Source organism: Alosa alosa, chromosome 15 (assembly GCF_017589495.1).
Source record: "Alosa alosa isolate M-15738 ecotype Scorff River chromosome 15, AALO_Geno_1.1, whole genome shotgun sequence".
Classification (NCBI taxonomy): domain Eukaryota; kingdom Metazoa; phylum Chordata; class Actinopteri; order Clupeiformes; family Clupeidae; genus Alosa; species Alosa alosa.
Window position 1 is genome coordinate 2,757,935 of NC_063203.1, and position 19,876 is coordinate 2,777,810.

The 19,876-nt window shown below is 40.2% G+C and overlaps 1 protein-coding gene and 1 long non-coding RNA gene across 2 annotated transcripts; one reads left to right on the forward strand and one right to left on the reverse strand.

Annotated features, from left to right (window-relative positions):
- Nucleotides 1-1,584: 1,584 nt before the first annotated feature.
- Nucleotides 1,585-3,146, forward strand: LOC125308038. The gene is made up of 3 exons (XR_007195816.1): nucleotides 1,585-1,822; nucleotides 2,506-2,536; nucleotides 3,066-3,146. It is a non-coding gene; the product is annotated as an uncharacterized LOC125308038 (long non-coding RNA).
- Nucleotides 3,147-10,314: 7,168 nt separating this feature from the next.
- On the reverse strand, nucleotides 10,315-14,166 carry LOC125308014 (collagenase 3-like). The gene is made up of 10 exons (XM_048264210.1): nucleotides 14,007-14,166; nucleotides 13,493-13,743; nucleotides 13,061-13,209; nucleotides 12,730-12,855; nucleotides 12,280-12,441; nucleotides 11,981-12,182; nucleotides 11,719-11,846; nucleotides 11,466-11,631; nucleotides 11,275-11,378; nucleotides 10,315-11,186 (listed from the first exon to the last, which is right to left on the reverse strand). The coding sequence occupies exons 1-10, from the start codon at nucleotides 14,157-14,159 to the stop codon at nucleotides 11,083-11,085; spliced, it is 1,545 nt and encodes a 514-aa protein (XP_048120167.1). The 5' UTR covers nucleotides 14,160-14,166; the 3' UTR covers nucleotides 10,315-11,082.
- Nucleotides 14,167-19,876: the final 5,710 nt, after the last annotated feature.

Consider the following 19,876-nt stretch of genomic DNA (forward strand, 5'->3'; position numbering starts at 1 on the left):
ATAAGGAATAACACAAACTTAAGCAATTTAACTAAATCCATAAAACAATGGCTAGACACACAAACATGTAATCATATGTAATGCTTTTATCTGGAGTGTGGTATTGCTTTACTTTTGTTTTTATGTGAAGCTACTAAATGTTTTGTTTTACTTTTTCCCTTTCTTTGTCTAGCATGGCGTTACATCTGTTATTTTAATCTGTGTCTTGTATCATATTCTGTCTGTCTTCATCCTGCACATATTCGTAGTAGTGTTAATTGTCTGTTAACTTTATGTGTTTGTGTGTATACTTTTATACTCTGGTATCCCTCTTATATGTCCCAGTTCACTCTTAACATCAACCTGCCAGGGACTAAAAACGAAAATTAGCTTGAATAGTTAAATCTGGTGTATTTACATGTCTTATGTTCATTAATGTACACTGTCCCTTTTAAATAAATAAAAAAAACATGGTCCTAGCCAGGGTCTCTTCAATTTGGTTGTATTCTTTGGGGTGTCACATGGATCCTGCTTGACTCCTTCCAGCGCAGTACACTCCTGCACGATCCCTGCAAAGCACTCCCTGTGGATTAGGGATGTAACGGTATGAAAATTAACCTCACCGTTATAGTGACCTAAATGATCATGGTTTTCGGTATTATCGCACACTCTAAAAAATGTTGGGTTAAAAATAACCCAAATATAACCCAGCCGCTGGTTAACTATTGGACCAACACCACATTGAGTTATCCTAACCCAATGGTCTGGGTACATTATTAAACCCAGCAGATTGGGTATGATTCTAACCCAAAACGCTGGGTTATATCAACACAACGTTAGTTAAATTGACACAATAGACTGGGTAAAGGTAACCAATATGCTGGGTTATAACTATATAAATGTTGAGTAAAATTCACACAGTATATTGGGTATAGATTCAACCCAAACCACTGGGTTATATCAACAGAACTGCTAGTTAAAATTACCAGTTGTCGGGTTTTCTAAACCCAGTATTTGGGTTGCATTGAGATAAAATGGGCAACAAATAGCCATGCAATGAAATAAAACAGTTCGACATAATTATTTATTTGAGAGTTTACTTTATTTTTGAATGGATAGCCTACTCTAAAAGCAGCATCAGCATGTGATAAGTTACTTCATGAAGACAGCTAGATTCTACGGTCCATTTGGGGGTCAGCCCTGTCAATCAAAGAAAGAAAAAAGTGTGAATTAATCACTGCTATTGACCGAACTTTACAAAGACTTTCACGAACCATTATCAGTGAATGATGTTGACAAACATTAAAAATCTGGAGACAAAATATTAGCGCAACACACTCTGAAACCATGACCACCTCGTGGAGTTGTTTAACAGCAGACTGACAAAACATACGTTCAGTAATAACGTTAGTGGCAGTGATAGTTCTACCGTTAGCTAGCTTATGTTAACACATTCAGTTAGTTAAATTTAAGTTGTCTGTAACATTAATGTTACCACCAAAAACCACCCAGTAAGTTACATGGCTATAATATGAAGCTACCCTGAATGAATTAATATGTTGTTTGGCATGATGATTACCGTACGTGTGAAGAGACTACTTCGACTGTATCAAAGATCCTTAATATACAAAGATAAAGCAGCACAGGCTTCTACAATGGAATGGAATTGTACACAGTTCCTGCCTCCTAAAAAGGCGTGGTCAGAATGCGCTGACGCTACCTCGTTGATGAAAACGTCAAAGATTTTTCATTTTCGCGCCTCTCTCTTGCTGTGACCAACTGGAGCTGGCCTGGGTGACTGAATTTGGTACATCGTCGTGGCAAGATGTGGTCTGATTTCCAGGTAAGTGGCAGTTTGAAATGTGGCAAGGTATTTGTGATTAGTCTGTGTCTGTGTAACGAGTTATCTATGTAGTAAAATGTCTGCGTAGTTTAGGTAATAACATTATTATTATCTCGTTATTAAGCATGAATGTTAGCTCATTGAGGAGTAACGTTAGTTGACGTTAGCTAACCATCTGATACCTATAGCAGAGCTAGCTGAGGCACTAGCTACCAGATTAATTTGGTAGTTAGGCTACAAAGATAATTTACGAACCTGATATTTGCTCTACCTAAATCGGCATCACTATAGCTTGTGGATCAGATCTACTGCAAGCGACACTGATTTAGCAGTTTTGAAATGTGTTTAGCTGCTAGTAAAAAATGAGTACCGGATGTACACAGTTGTTGGTGCACTGAATTTTATTATCATCTTAGCGTAGTGAAACATTTAGTTTTACGCCATATTCTCTGTCTGTCCTCGATGACGCGACGATTTTCTCTACTGATCTCTGCCCGATCCTGCACATTACATATTTTTGTATTAAGTTTGTCTCTGATGGCAAATGTGTAGTCAGGGTGGCGCTCAACGATTGTGTTGAATAACGTTACATCAGTTCTGAGTAGTTTTTCTCGGATGGTCTTGCACAGACCCTTATCAAGCAGCACTAAAATGAACGTCATGTTTGCTAATTCTCTCCCCAGTTGTTGGACGAGCAGAAGGACGCTATGGATGGTGAGGATGAACCCGCGATGACAGGGAGGAATGAACTTGAACCTGTGTTATTCAGAGGATAAGTCAATGCTATGTACATAGACTGTGTTCTGTAACTGTCCGCTCTTGTGGCCATTCAAATGTATAGGGCAATTCCACGCAAAACTGTAACATCCACAACACCAACACAATGCCATGGTATTTAGTTGGCATTATGGATGTGACAGTTTTATGGAATTGAATTGCCCTATACAAGTTACAGAACTTTCAAAGTTAAACATATCAAATATAATTTCATATAGGCTACTAACAATCAGACCTGAAGACTTCATGAAACACTACCAAAATAAAGTTGAAACTAATTCTACAAAAGGCACTCCAAGGAAAAGCCTTTTTGGCTGCATTGGCCAACATGTTTCGACCAACAGCCTGTCACTATGAAACTCTGTAACTAGATTTAAACTTCCCTCTGTATGGAAAAAAAGATCTATTATTCAACATTAGTTAACACACTGAGAATGATTGCTGCACTATATGTATTGTTCTCTAGCAACCTGAAGGTCCAAGACTCAATCCACTGAAGGCTCTCCGTAAGATGGTGGATCTGATGTCTGCTTTGTGGTCCTATAGGGACGGCGCCATGGATTGGGGTCAGAGATGCCCTGAGAAGTAAGTGTTTGTGTTTGTAATCAAGTGCTGTAATCACAATTTGACTGATGCTAAAACTGGAGTAGGGTATTTGAATGGACATTTATACCGTGAATTTAAGACATCAAAAAGCCTGTTCATGGCCTCAAAGAAGTCAGTCGTAGTATTTGCCTAACTTGGCAGCCTCTCCAGCTGTATCATAGTCTTCAGTCCTATTGTGTTATCACAGCATTTATAGTAGGAAGGATCATATTAAGCAAAGCAATGTGCAGGTGTAGTAACTTAATTTCAAGAACATAAGAACATAATTGTAATTCATGATGTTTTTTTATTTTACTTTGTGTGGTGTTGTCTCTGTTTTAGGTGCTGTAAATGCTGGCCATATGACTTCAACCTTCATCCAACCAAACGAAGAGATCCTGCTTTCCTACACTCCATTCAGGATGTTAGTTAATTCAAAGACAATAACAGTATTTCGTTTTGTAAATGCTTAACTACCACTCAATGCAGGACACATCTACTGGCAGTTGATGGAGGGTTTAGGCAGTTGTGCTATTCTTTTCCTTGTGGGTAGACTGCAGAATGTGGCTATGTATGCAGGTGTTAAATTGTGGGATTTGTTGAAAATGTGAATTTCAAATAAAACCCTACCATTCAAAGTTAGCCTCACACACTTTATACCCTCCTTTCCTCAGGTTTACTTGTTTGGATCGGATGGACAAGTCGGCACTCCTTATATTAACAAGCTACCTCTTTCTTCTACTAGTTCAATAATATGGTATCTGAAAAGAGAAATGCCAGTGTTCATCATATTTTTAGCCTTATGTCAATGAAAAAATAAGTGGTGTAGGCCTATTGTATTTCCATTGTAATTTAATGGGTAGTAGGCCTAAAGATATGGCCGTGTGGCGGCGCTGTGGGATACATCGATTGGCGCTACTTTATCAAACATCAGAGGTAAGGCTAATTGAGAAAGCAAACGTCTGGTTAGGTGTGCTAGTTAGCAACTTGTTAACCAGGGGCACGTTTCCCATAACCATAGTTGCTAACTAAGTTAGCTACTTTGTTGGTTGCAATGCAAACTATGGTTTTGGGAACGCACCCCTAACTGTCCAGATTATTATGTGATATGACCTACTTGTTAAACAATAATATGCAATACTATAGTACAGTGGTTCTCAAATGGGGGTACGTGAGATTTTAAAATATACAAATAATTAGCAATAAATGTAGTCATGGATTATTACAATTTAAAATGTTCCAAATGTTTGAATTTTGTATGTGTTTATTAGTTCCAAAGTTTAATAAATTAGACACTGATGGCACAGTGCTCTGTTTTAAATCCTTTTTTCTCAACTAAAAATGCTTTATGCTGGTTAGGGGAAGGCTACTTGGCTGAAAAAAATATTTCACAGGGGTTCATCACTGAAAAAGGTTGAGAAACCACTGCCCTAGTTTATGTGTATGGCCGTCTGCTATACAGCCTATTTGAACGCAATCCAGACATCATAAACGATGCTGATCAGTCAATATGACGTTATGTACATGTCTACGTCTTTAGGGAAAGAGAAGACAGAAAGGTGTCTGTTTATGCACCCAAAGTTTAGGCATTTTCGCGATTGAGTGATCAACATCGAAGTGGTAAGCAACGGTAACTTATTCCAGAGAACCTTCGGCTACTTAGTAGATCGGCGTGCCAGTGGGTTACAGAAACAGACAGACAAGTGGCAAACAAAGTCGTTTTCTCCTTAACTGTTCATCTGAAAAAAAAACGCCATGTCGGTGTCAGAATGTAAGGAACACATGTGAATTACAGAAAATGCATTAAAATGTCCAATCTCGAGCTGTATAATTAAGGGCTGGGGCATAATCCGAGAAAAAAATGATTTCTTCCATAGGGCCACAGTGTAAAGAATCTCTCGCTAGTCTCCTAAAAAGGCGTGGCGCTAGTGAACCATACGTCATAGGGGAACAGGAAGAACCCTTCTGTGAATCGTCTCGCTTTATCAACCGTCTCTGACTGTATGTATGCAGCACTACCACGAAGCATTTAATTAACGTTAGCATACCAACCGTCTGCTAACGTTAACCTAGCCAGCTGTTGGTATGCTAACTTTAGTTCGTTGTAAAAGTTTGTTTTGTTTCTGTTCAGCAGTTCATACCCAGTGAACACAGAACTATGTTTTTTTAGAGTCTGTCTTTGTGTAGATTTAACATTAACATGAGCAGTAATTGTAAGTTAATGTTAGCTATCGTTAGCTGGCTTGAATGACACAATTCTTAACCTGTTCTGCTAGGCTGAACGAAATTGGCAGGCAGAATATCCATTCATATCACGAAGGGTATCTGGGTGGACTTGTAAAATCCGTCTGAATAATAATAATAAAAAAGTTAAAAGCAGATACATACCTTCCAAAATCGGCTGATTTCCACTGCATGTTGACAGCTGCTGGACTGCATGGACGGTTGAAAGAATAACGATTTCCCCCGAACTCTCAAATAACTATGCAACTGTGTTAAAGTTACCCTGGTGCTGGGTAGTGTGCTCACGTCAGGTGGGGGAGAGGAGGGGTGCTGTCCTAAACTATCAACCCAACAAGCTGGGTTACAGAAAATTACCCAACATGAGTAAATGGCCCAACAGTTTCAACTCAGCGTTTGGGTTGAGAAAATAACCCAGCAATTTTTAGAGTGCAGTATTACGGTCACAAATATGTGATTAGAATGTTCGCGAACCGAGAGTTTTTTCACCTGGGGGTGCTCATAGAGGGGGTACTACTGAGTAGATGTGATTCTATTATTCTGGTGCATTTTTAGGTGGCATATTGCTACTGGAGAAGGGCATATTTTCGTTCACATTCATACGCTGACTGCACAAACGAACCTGGCTGAGCTGAGCATTAATTCATAGCATAACGTTACCATATCATTCCGTTCCATTTTTCCCTGGTCATGTTTAATTGGCTATGTGCTTATAGCCTAACTTACCCTACCATGACTCCATGACATGGAGTTTGTTATTTCTGTTATTTGGATCCAATGAGTGAGACCCGAAGTGTTCAAAATAAAACTTTATGCTACGGTATTCTCCTGATAACGTGAGTGGAATAGATTTAAAGGAACCGTATGTAAGAAATGTATTTCAATTAATCATAAAATGGCCCTGATATGTCACTAGTCATTAAGAAATCATGTTCATTTCAAATACTTATACAGTATCACTGACAACAGTAGGCTGGCCAGGATATTGTCATTTAAAAAGTGAAGTTGCAGCCCTCAACTGATGTTGATGTTGTGTTTTGGCCTGATGCGCGTACCTATCTACTAATCACAAAGTCAGTAGTGTTTCGGCATCCGGGTTGGCAACCTCGAGTCAGAGGGGAGGGGGAGGGGATACACCACTCTAGTAATTTGAAAGTGATTGCAGTACCAGTTTTGGCCACAATCTTAGGTAACACTCCATAATAAGGTGCCATAATAAATAGCAAACTAGTAATTACCTAACCCTTTGTTAATATTTGTTAATTGTTACTAACATATCTATTTGGCACAAGTTAATCGTTTTTTCATCATTAATTAAATATTAGTTGTTTGCATAAAATCTGTATGTTAATGTTTTAGCAAATCTATTAACTAATATTGTATTAATATGTGTTAATAGTTAACTAAATGTCTTTTTGGCACTAATTAACAGTTAGTTCTTACATAATTTAAATGTTAAATGTTTATTTACAAACTATATGTTAATAGAAAAGGTAATGACTTATTATTATTTAACTGATTGTTAGTAAACTGTGCTTCTGCCTATCCCAATATGAACCACTCCCCATAGGACCCTTACCATAGATAGATAGATAGATAGATACTTTATTGATCCCCAAGGGGAAATTCAAGAAAAGAGCTACCTTGACATGCTGCCACTCTTGTCGGCACCGGAAGCACTTGCAATAAAGTTGGTTAAGCTTAATTAATATATTAGTAGTATATAGCTATAAGCGTGGGGCCCCTTATAATAAAGTTGGTTAAGCTTAATTAATATATTAGTAATATATAACTATCAGTATGGGGGACCCTTATAATAAAGTTGGTTAAGCTTTATTATTATATTAGTAATATATAACTATTAGTCAGACGGTGAAGGGAATGAGACCAGAACTGGCTTATCACATTTATTACTTTAAGAAAAGTTAAAACAAACATGTCTTCAGGCACTGGCATACATAAAACAGCATCTGCACAAGCAAAATAAAAAGAAGTAGTTGAATGGGCTATATTACATGCATCATTGCTAGCCCTACTAGCAAGCGAGAAATGCAACATGGAATGTTCAGGTGCACAGAACGACAGTTTATTAATATTCTGAGACTCACTAAACACTGAGACATAGACCATATAGAGGTAATGCATAAACATAATGCTAAGCTAAATGTACATTAATTTCCTGCTAGACTGAATTGCACTTTCCATGCACACTAACTACACTGAGTGCATGAAAAGTTGCTAGCGGAGTTTACAGCTAGTCACGTTAGACTCAGTGTGTATGAACTCTACTCGTGGTCATAATGAAAACATTAATAAACGTTCTCTAAGTTGCTAGAATTGCACCCAAATCCTAACAATACATGGAAAGTAATATAATATAGGTGGTATATCGAAGTTTTCAACTTAAACAACATTTTACAGTTACAAAATGAAAACAAAGTGGGGAGTGCTTCATACAGTCAACCTACCCAATAGAGTGTCCCAGTGACGCCACTTCCATTTGCCTCCATGGGACCTATCTTTCAAAATAATTTGAACGCCAGTCTATGGCGAAAAAAAAATGATTTTCTGGTCCCGGTTGACTTGTGCCTTGAATTACCCATATGATGTTTGTCAATTTTAAAGACAATTTTTCATGTAAAGACATTTGCAGTTTGTTTCATAACTATTGAATTACAACATTGTGAAAGATCGTAATTCCAACCCATCAGTCGCGCTAGTGACGTTAGCTCATTCACATTCACAGATTGTACAAGCATACCAGCAACAGGTCTTAATTGGGCTTTCCTTGCCGATGAAAATACCATGAGCCAGAGGATTAAACACATCAGGTAAGTTGTATTCGTCCATAGACTGTACATTAGATACTGTTAAGTGACATAGCAGGCAGCAAGATGTAACCGTTAACTAGCATAACAGCTAATCTTATCTTTTCATTACATTGGTGACGTAGCCTACATCGTTCGAGACGAGAGATGTAGTCCACTGAGCGGATTCGCACAAAACCAACATAACTTTTGAAGTCTATCGAACAACAGTACTTTCTTGACGTGAAAAATTATCTTTTAAATTCACACACATCATATGTGAAATTCGTGGCACAATTCAAACTGGACCAAAAAATAATTGTTATCTCTCCATTAACTCCAGTTAATATTTTTTTGAAAGATAGGTCCCTTGTAGCGGAAGTAAAACGGAAGTCACTGGGACACTCTATGCAAAGCATACCGCTTCTGATCGGCTATAGACCTCTCCAGAATAAGTCCCGCCTCCTAACTTCCGTATCCATCCAACTTCCTGGCGTCGATTGTCTATGGGAAATAACATGGCGTTTTGAAAGATCGTACCTGTCAAACTCTGTAGGTGACAAAGTAGAAAAAGCTGCTGGGCAGATTGGCCTACACACACTACACACGCCATCTAGTTTCCACTGGATTTTTTGATTTTCGGTGCCATTTAAGTAGTATAGTCTATAGTATACTACTTAAACGGCACCGACTTATTCTGGAGAGGTCTATGGCAACAATACAATCTCAATAAGGCTGCTTAATTACGGCGAAAATCACATACAAACACTAAACTACATTTCTAACTCTGTTACACCCCTCTCCTGAATTTCACCCAATTCACCAAGCAAATTCACCAAGCAGCAACCAAATAGTACTTCCAAAGGCAAAGAGTACACTACTTTCAAACACTAGCCAGAGGGTCACCAATTACAGGACAGCCAACCACAAAGTGGAAGAGGTGCACAAACTCTCACACAACCAACCACTGGCAGTAGGGTGCCTTATACACCCCACAAGACCATAAAGCCATAAACCATGAATTCCATAAATTCTCCACAAAGCTAATCAGAAAAGCTAGATAAATAATAAAATGTCATTAACTTTTATATTAGCATATAGTTTGTAAATAAACATTTAACATTTAAATGATGTAAGAAATAACTGTTAATTAGTGCCAAAAGACATTTAGTTTACAATATTAGTTAATAGATTTGTTAAAACATTAACATACAGATTTTATGCAAACAACTAATATTTAATTAATGATGAAAAAATTATAACTATTATAACAATCATTAACAAAGGGTTAAGTAATTACTAGTTTGCTATTTATTATGGAGTGTTACCCAATCTTACATATGGTTCCTTTAATATGAATGATGTCAGTAAAAAGCACAAAAAACAGAAAACAAACAGTTACAAAGAATCGCAAACACACGCGGCAGGCAGTTAGAGTTCGCTGATCATGTGACTCGCTCCTGCAATCGGGAATGCGCGCTGCGTGATAAAGGGAGACGGCGGCGAGTACCAATCTGTCTGTTGCAATTGATATCAATGATTAAGATGAATGGCCTCAGGAAACAGCACACCAAACAGAAAGCAAACAGTTACAAACAGTTCACACACTTGACTTCATAAGAGTTTGCGTGCCCGCCTGCACTCGGGAATGCGCTGACCACCGGACAGCGTAGCGTAATATAACGGGAGACCGCGTGACAATGGCAGCCACGGCATCAAGCCGGATTCGAATCGGTGATGCTACTGGCACAATTCCTCATGTGCTCGGCAGAGATGGTTCGGGTGTCTTCCTATAGATATGGCAGCCGTGGCCTACTGGTTAGCGCTTCGGACATGTAACTGGAGGGTTGCCGGTTCGAACCCCGACCAGTAGGCACGGCTGAAGTGCCCTTGAGCAAGGCACCTAACCCCTCACTGCTCCCCGAGCGCCGCTGTTGTTGCAGGCAACTCACTACGCCGGGATTAGTGTGTGCTTCACCTCACTGTGTGCTGAGTGTGTTTCACTAATTCACGGATTGGGATATATGCAGAGACCAAATTTCCCTTACGGTCTCAAAAGAGTATATATACTTATACTTATACAGCTATTAAGCTATTTCATTGCTCTGATTGGTTAGGCATTTTCCCACTATTGGTTGAAACACACCCCATAATCACGTCCCAATGGAGCAGTTCTGACTAGAATTGAGTATGACAATGTCAGGCTAGGAAATCTCCAGAATTCTTTTTTCTCCTACTCCACTGCACAATAGAGGCAGTAGAAGATAAAAAATACTTAAATACGAAATATCCACATAGTATAAGGATGATCAAGCATCAGGCACTTGCAGTGACAGGGCAGGGACTGAGCCTGTAATTCTGTATGCATGGTAAGGTGCTCTATGAGAGTGAGTGTCATGGTGATGGTGCAAATAGGTTCAACAGTGCAACAGTTGCATAAAATAGCATAAAATAAATATGGACATATAAGAGAATAATGTAGACAAAGTAATATCAAAACTATATAAAAACTATATCAGTGCAAGAATAGGTTGAAGTAATAGGGTTACAGCCATTGGTCAAGTATTAAGTATAAAGTATTAGGTATTATGTACGGCCACAATGCAGGCAGTGGGAGGGAGTGTGCATGTGTGCTAATATAGCATGTAAACAGTGTAGCAGTAAAACAGTAGGCTAGTGGACAGTCCGTACAAAAACATGGAGAAGGTGGAGAGGCAGACAGGCTATGCAGAGAAGTCTATCTCTCCTCTACCCTTAAGTGAAGCATTGAACGGTTCAATTCAATTCAATTCAAATTTACAAGCTGCTGGATGTATTAAGTGATGTTTTGTCATGTGGTGGGGTCTACTACTAGTAGCAGTTGAGCCACCCATAGTTGAGGAGGGTGCGCTGCACTCTCAAGTAGCGGTAGTTGTACTCCACTTGCCTCGCGCCGTTGGAGAAGTAAAGGTAACCTGGAAGAGAGAGATGGAATGCGTTTACGTTATGCGTTAGATGTAATGCGTCTCATTGTTTCAATGGCGTATTTGAAATATTCCTTACCGTAATTCTCAAAAGCTGCGTCCACTTTGTTACCAATTCCAGGGAAGCCAACAGATAAAGCCCTTGGGTATCCTTTGTACATTTGTTCTCTTCTGGGATTATAGCTGCAATCATGTAGGACAGTTAGTGGTGTTATGATTTGTTCTGTAAATAGAGATACTTTTTATTTGGGAATAACATATGTCACATACCTCCAATACTGTGCTCCTTTATAAAAGAAAATGGTCTTTGTGAGGGGCTCGTACAGTGCAGCATCTATCTTGTCCACACTTGAGGCGAAGCCCAAGCTGCTTAATGTTTTTGGATAACCTGGCAAAATGGTTTTGTCTCGCGGGTTTATTTTCCAGAATTTGTTGCCTGTGAAGATGCCGTGTCAACAAACATTAGACTTTTAATCAACAATTATTCCTGATTTATCAGTGTATGTGGAGCCTGGATTCCCACCTTGGAAGAGGTATACTGCCTTCGAAGGAATTTCACAAGCTGCATCCACATAAGTGATCTGTGGCCATGTTGTTTGCACTTTGATTAAAGGAATTCCTCTGATCATTCTACTTCTTCTCCAATAATATCTGAAGAAATATTCAACTGTATACATTTAGTACACACACACACACACACACACACACACACACACACACACACACACACACACACACACACACACAGACTAATTTAACCAATGTAACCATTTCTTGTCTCTCACCCATTCTTGAAAAAATAGAGATCGCCATTGATGGAGGTGGCAGCATCAAACACTAGACTGCGGCTGCACTGTTCATCTTTGGGGTTGGGCCCAGGAGCTGGAGCTGGGTCTGGCCTTGGGCCTGGTCTTGGGCCTGGTCTTGGCCTTGGCTTTGGTTTAGGAGGAGGGGGTGTAGGGTCTGGAGCGGTACCTTTCCGAGTACCTAGAAGTTTTGACAAAAGATGAGGCTCAAGTAATGCAATATGATTTATTAAATATGATTTAATGATGTGATATGATATGATTAAATATGTCAGTACCATACAAATTCTGAACTCCTAGCCGGTCATCGTCAGGCAGCTTGTATCCATTAGTGTTGACATATTGGTAGGTGGGGTACATGAGGGCACTTCTGTCCCTGGAGTGGTCCAGTCCCAGTGCATGACCAAACTCATGAGCTGCCACCAAAAGCAGGTTCACTCCTGAGAGGGCAGGGGTAGAGGGGAGCACAGAAAACAGTCAATCCCAGGGAGCTGTGGACCTTTCAAGGATTTCCAGTTATTCTTCATTTGCCATTGCTAAACAACCATAGCCAAAGAAGATGAGGATAAAACAATAACTTATAATAACAATAATAACAACAATAATAGAATAAGCAATATAACAATAACTTGTTATAATGAGAGGCAGAGGATAAAGAACTCTTTTGTAGGGAAGCCATTTCCTGTAAGAGTGAAGGGCAGGTAAAACAGTGGGACAGAGGTAGTCACCTCGAGACGTCAGGGTCCAGTTCTCATCATCATCAAAATGGGTGTCACCACCTTCACCCTGACCAGGAGAGCTGGCGTGAGCCAGGACACCTCCACTACCATCAAAAGGCCAAAAGTCCCCATGATCTACAATGCAGTGGAGGGCATATGGAGGACAGTCAACATGGCAGGTACTGTCACAGCCACAATACAGAGTTAGGAAATACACAATTTTGACCCCAGACCATCTTAATTGTACTGGTATACAGTTGGAGAAATGATAAAGATCCTGTAGTATTTCACTAAGCACATTGTTGAGCTCCAGCGTGATGCCCTTATTTTAAGTACTCACATCCGCCTTTAAAGAGGATCATGATGTCAGCAGTGCCACTGGTGATCTGTTTGAAGTCCAGAGGAATGATATCACTGTACAGTTTGAAGGCCTGGCCAATGGTGTAGTCCACCTCTCTCTGACTCAGATCACGGGTGTAAATAGTTATCCTGTAATGCAGCCACATGCATTGCTTTGAGACCCCAGCTCACTTCTTATCAACAGGCATGTACATGCACACGGCTGGATGTATGTGAAATGCTAGCTGTCACAGTTCTATTGTATTAAATGGCATGGGTGTCCTGTGAGCTTACGTACACAAAACCAACGAGTGTATTTTTCTTACCACTTTCAGACCTTACGATAGCATAAAGAAAAATGTGCAGTGTGAATACTGGTGCACACACAACTACCACAACTGTACCATAATGTTTGTGATCAACTTCTGTTTACCTGTAGGTAATTCGTTTCTTCTCCCACTTTGGGCGTCCAGCAAAGTGCCCGTATCTGCTGATATCAGAGACACCACATCTGGGCGCCTTCATCACCTCAATGGTGTTCTTATCCAGTGTGCCTGTCACTTCCAGGCCAAAGAAAGACTGCATCGCCTCCAGGTTGTCTTTGAAAGAAGTATTTTCTGTCACACTCCTCATGATAGTTCCATTTGAAGTCCCGACATCTGAGAAGAAGCGCTCCAGATAGTCCTGGCGAGTAGAGAACAAGTGAGAGCAATGTCTGTGTGAATGTATGTGAACAAAAAAGGTATACATTCATGTGCTACAGTATGTCATAACCAACTACAGCAGAGGACCTGAAATGTGCAAAAAAGTCTAAGGCAGAAAAGGCAAGTGGAAAGCATTCATTAACAGAATAAGCTATGTTAGTCCCTGACCTATATCTGCATGCATAATTGATTAATGAATCTGGACACATGTTGCCCAAACAGTATCATGAATGCTTGTTTCACCTCAGCCAAAGTTTGATCATCTTCAGATGCAGCTGTGTCTCCCATGGAGATGGAAACAGGGGCAGCCTCACTCCAGGCTGCACACACCAGCAGCAGTAGAGTAGTCACACACACCTCCATGCTTGCACACTGCATCCTCAATGTCCATCTCATCCTTATATAGAGCAGAGCACATGGCCTGGGGTGCATATGGAAAAGAACAAGAAAACAAAGATGACGAGAGATTGTACATTCCTCTCACTGTTGAAACAGGCCCTGACCTGATGGGGGAAGCTGACCTTTAAAAACATTCAGGGTGTGACAAAGATTTGTCCTTTTATCCTCTTTAAGTGTAATTAACCGAGTCAAATTTTTTGTCATTGTCAGCAGATGCATAGGCTACTCTTCTAAAGAAGCAATTCAGATATGTTTAAGAGAGAAGAAAGTTTGTTCATGACTGCATTCTAGATGTCCCTCCAGACAGTGCTTGAAAAGTGAAAGTGGAGAAAAAAAGGTGCTGGTACTCATCATTCCCATGTATAGCACGGTGTATTTTTTAGGGTGTATTTTTTATTGAGACATTAAATAGGCAATTATATTCTTAATTGTACAGTGAATAAAAGATACTAAGAGATGTTGGTGATGAATCACAGTGTGCTTACTGCTGAGGCCTATTTAAAGACCTGCAAACTGAGAAGGGCTGAAAAAGGTTAAATATTTGCAAAGTAAACCCCTGTAGGGGGATCTGGGAGCATTCCCCAGAAGAAAAATGTGGGATTTTAACGTGTAAATAAAGCATTCTGGTGTACTCCAAGAAGAAAATAAAGGGAACAAAATGCCCAAACCAGTGGTTGAAAACATTAAATTGCTATTTTCAATTCATAAGACAATTTTGTATGTGAAATTAAACTATATTTCACTGTATTATCAATATCTGTAGTTTCATTGCTTCTAGGCATAATTCTAAATGCAAATGGCTTGCCATATCTGATGTTTAGCCATTAAACATTAAAACGGCTTGTCATGGATGCACACATTGCCAGGTCATGGAGCAACAGCAATCAAACATTCCTCTGCTTTCAAGTTTATCCGGTGTGTTCCCAAATGCTTCATTAAATGTGTTCCCCCTTAACAAGCAATAGTTTTTAAACATGTTACTTATGCTGGTGTTGAAGTGTTTTGATTAAAAGTTCTAGGCTGGTAGACATTTTAAGATGCACATAAGAGCATTACCTCCAGTCAGAGCAGCTCAATTAAGGATAACGTGCAGTGATGATTCTGTTACCTCGTGACGATAGAAAGCTGCACAAGTAGAGTACAGTTTGGGGTAATAGGTGAGTGTCACATAGCGCCACACTCCTGGGAAATGCAGTTTACTTAATTAGCCCCAGAGGGCACGCGGAGCCTGATTTGGAAATGACAGAAAAGAGTACCGGCTACTTAGGAGAACTGCCAGTACGCAAGAAAAAGCGCAGGAACGAACACTTAAGAGTAAAATGTAGAAGTGGTGGTAGTGTGTACTGGTGAGTATCGGCCCACTTCGAGCACTGCCTCCAGCCAATAAGAGTGGGTGTATTCCCACACCATTTAGTCCATGTCCCGATTACATCACATAGGAAGGCTTTTAAAGTCAATAAGACATGCTTTAACATGTTGTGTTCCTCTTGTGTTGTTATCTAGTTGTCATGGGGAGGTTTGCATGCCTCCAGGACTCTGAGGGCTATACCAGTGGGGTTTATACCCACAATACGTCCAACCAAGATGGGCAGGTTTCAGAGTATAGAGGCCAGATGAAAAGCAACACCTGCCCTTCAATGTTGGGGGTTGCGTGTGGGGCAAACACCAATATATCAGGCGAAGCTCACTCACAGGGATTGCAGTCGTCTTAGGGAAAATAATCAGAGAAAACCAGTCCTCTAGAGAGGAGGCTTGGCATTGGGCCCATGAGTCATCACTGTAAAAAGAAACCAGAAACAGAATGAGTGAAGGACATCAAAAGCATGGATGGCCAAAGTCAAAGACAACATTGTTACACACGGTAGAGAAAGAAATAGTGGATGACTGACAATCAAGGACACTGCAGCCAACAGAACTGACAAGAGGAGCCCCAGGCAGGAGGATAGATAGGTAGAAAAGTTCATTTTTGATGACAAGGCTAATGCAATGCAAAGCAAACAGTTTTTTCTCTTTTTCAAACTACAACACCAAATCAGAAAAAGTCGGGACATTGTGTAAAATGAAAAAAGAACAGAATGTGATCATTTGCATATGTTGTAAATCCATATTTAGCTGCAAAAAGGACATAGATACATGTTAAATGTTGAAAATGACTAATTTGGCTATTTTTATGGAAAATATATACTACACATTTCAAAAAAAGTTGGGCCGGGGACAACAAAATGCTGGAAATTTGTGTAATTATAAAGACGGAACAAAATGAGGAATATTTTGCAACTAAGAAGGACAATGCACCATGATTGGGTATTAAAATAATAAAAATAAAGATGTGGAGGTACAGAAATGCCAGGTCTTATGTGGGCCTGACCTCATTTAAGATGGAATGAGGTAAAGTCCTGTGGTTAGACCAATCAAAATTTGTAATTCTTTTGGAAATCATGGACTCCTCTGGGCTAAAGAGGAAAGGGACAATCCAATTATCAAATGTACCCAACTTGTTAAAGTGCTCAGTTTGAAAACTAGCATCTATGATTAGTGCTAAAGCCAATGGCATGGGCATACTGCACATCTGGCAAGGCACAATCAATTCTGAATGATGTACTGTATTGAGCAACATATACTGCCATCCAGACTATATGTTCTTTCAGGGAATACATTGAATATTTCAGGAAAACAATGGAAAAAAAAATAATTCTGCACATAATTAAACAGTATGGCTCTAGAAGAAGAGTCCAGGTACTGAAATGGCCTGTCTGCAATCCATGATTATGAAGACCCCAGACTGTTGAACAGATGAAATCCTATATTGGGCAAGAATGGGTCAACATGTCTTTCTCAAAACTTTACCAACTGGTTCGTTCCTCAACCTCAATTCCTAAACATTTATAGAATGTTATTAAATGAAGAGGTGAAGCAGCACAATGGTAAACATCTGCAGTCTATCGCACCTGCTCTTATACCGGCAGTCACGCATGTGTGTAATACTTCACTCGGTTCTGGAATAGTTCCTTCTTCTTTCAAACAGGCAAGGGTTACACCCAGGGCCGGCGGAAGGCAATCCTGCGGATCCTGCGCCCTGGGCGAAATAGGAATATGTTGCCCCCCATATTCATAGACTGTGTGCCACTTTCGACTGTGTGCTACCTTCGCAGAAGCCCCTGGCTGCAGCGTGCAGATCAGGGCTGGTTTCAACGTTGATACTTTCCAGTGCTACTGGATAGCAAGGGAAAAAAAAAAAAAAATGTTGCGGGACAATTGTACGGAGCCCCTAAGGGGAGCAAAATAAAATCTAAAGTTTAGTTTCATGTGCTCATGTGAAACTTTCATGTGCTCACGTAAAACTTTCGTGTGCGCACATGAAAGTTTCACGTGAGCACATGAAAGTTTCGCATGAGCACATGAAACTAAACTTTAGATTTTTTTTTGCTCATGTCCCCTTAGGGGCTCCGTACTACTCCGTACAATTGCGATTGCAAATAGGCTTTTCACGTAACATAAACATATTATTATGACCGCCGCGCAGCGAGGTTTAGTCAGATTTTTTTTTCTTTTTCGCATGTCCAAATTTCCGTCAAGGATTCCCGGGACACTGAAAGACCGGGGTAGACGAAACTTGGTGGGCATGTAACCCCATATGGATAGCATGGAACCATCGTTTTTCGTTTTTGATCTGTAGCCCCCCCGCTGGACTGCACCCCCCGAAAGGAGGGTAGGGCAGACACAGTTTTCTGTGAATATCTCGAGAACCGTAAGGTTTAGGAGGACCATTTTTTTTTTGTATGTTGATCTCAAGGGGCCATGTCAACCCATTCCATAACCACTCATTTCATGTATAGCGCCACCTAGTTAAACACAAAAAAGTAAAAATGAGGTGTTGTAATCGCAGGTATCTGTGACCGAACATAGTCAAAACTGCACGAAATTGGAAGTGTAGGATCATTATGACACCCTCTGAATGCACGCCAAGTTTCGTGGAATTCCGTTAATGGAGGGCCACACAATAAATGAATTTATGTGACTATACACCAACTGGCCTGTAGGTGGCCGGAGACAGTTTTCTGTGAATATCTCGAGAACCGTAGGGCCTAGGAGGTCCACCTTTTTGTATGTTGGTCTTAAGGGGCATGTCAACCCATCCCATTACCACTTATTTCATGTATAGCGCCACCTAAAAATTAAAAAGCAAAAATTAGGTGTTTTTTCATCACAATATCTCTGGCTGACATGGTCAAAACTGCACAATGAAATTGAAAGTGTAGGATCATTATGACACCCTCCGAATGCATGCCAAGTTTTGTGAACTTTCGTTCATGGGGGCCTTACAATAAAATAATTTATGTGTACATTTAGTGACCGTTACACCAACAAGGATTCCCCGACACTGAAAGACCGGGTACACGAAACTTGGTGGGCATGTAACCCCATATGGATGGACATTGAAACCAACCTTTTTGTTTTGATCTGTAGCCCCCCGCTGGACTGGACCCACCGAAAGGAGGGTAGGGCAGACACAGTTTTCTGTGAATATCTTGAGAACCGTGGGGCCTAGGATGACCATTTTTTTTGTATGTTGATCTCAAGGGGTCATGTCAACCCATTCCATAACCACTCATTTCATGTATAAGCGCCACCTAGTTAAACACAAAAAGTAAAAATGAGGTGTTGTAATCGCAGGTATCTGTGACCCGAACATAGTCAAAACTGCACGAAATTGGAAGTGTAGGATCATTATGACACCCTCTGAATGCACGCCAAGTTTCGTGGAATTCCGTTAATGGAGGGCCACACAATAAATGAATTTATGTGACTATACACCAACTGGCCTGTAGGTGGCCGGAGACAGTTTTCTGTGAATATCTCGAGAACCGTAGGGCCTAGGAGGTCCACCTTTTTTTTGTATGTTGGTCTTAAGGGGGCATGTCAACCCATCCCATTACCACTTATTTCATGTATAGCGCCACCTAAAATTAAAAAGCAAAAAATTAGGTGTTTTCATCACAATATCTCTGGCTGACATGGTCAAAACTGCACGAAATTGAAAGTGTAGGATCATTATGACACCCTCCGAATGCATGCCAAGTTTTGTGAACTTTCGTTCATGGGGGGCCTTACAATAAAATAATTTATGTGTACATTTAGTGACCGTACACCAACAAGGATTCCCGGGACACTGAAAGACCGGGGTACACGAAACTTGGTGGGCATGTAACCCCACATGGATGGACATTGAAACCAACCTTTTTTGTTTTGATCTGTAGCCCCCCCGCTGTACTGGACCCACCGAAAGGAGGGTAGGGCAGACACAGTTTTCTGTGAATATCTTGAGAACCGTAGGGCCTAGGATGACCAATTTTTTTCCATTATGTTTGCCTCCAGGGGTCATGTTAACCCATTCCATGTGCACACATGTGCATAAACAGATACACACGCACACACATACATTCACAGTTATCAAACGTATGACACATACTCACACAGTAGACATATGTACGCATGCATGCACATGCACAAACACACAAGCACGTACACACACACACATAAACATAAACATGTACATAAACATAAACATGTACACGCACACAATTCAAGAATTTCTCAGAATTATGAACAGGCAAGATGGGGGTGGGGTTGTATAAAATTAATTTTACATGTGAAATCTATGAACTAATCATGTTTTGGTACTTGTTGTCTAGCAGATACCAGTGAGAATTGAG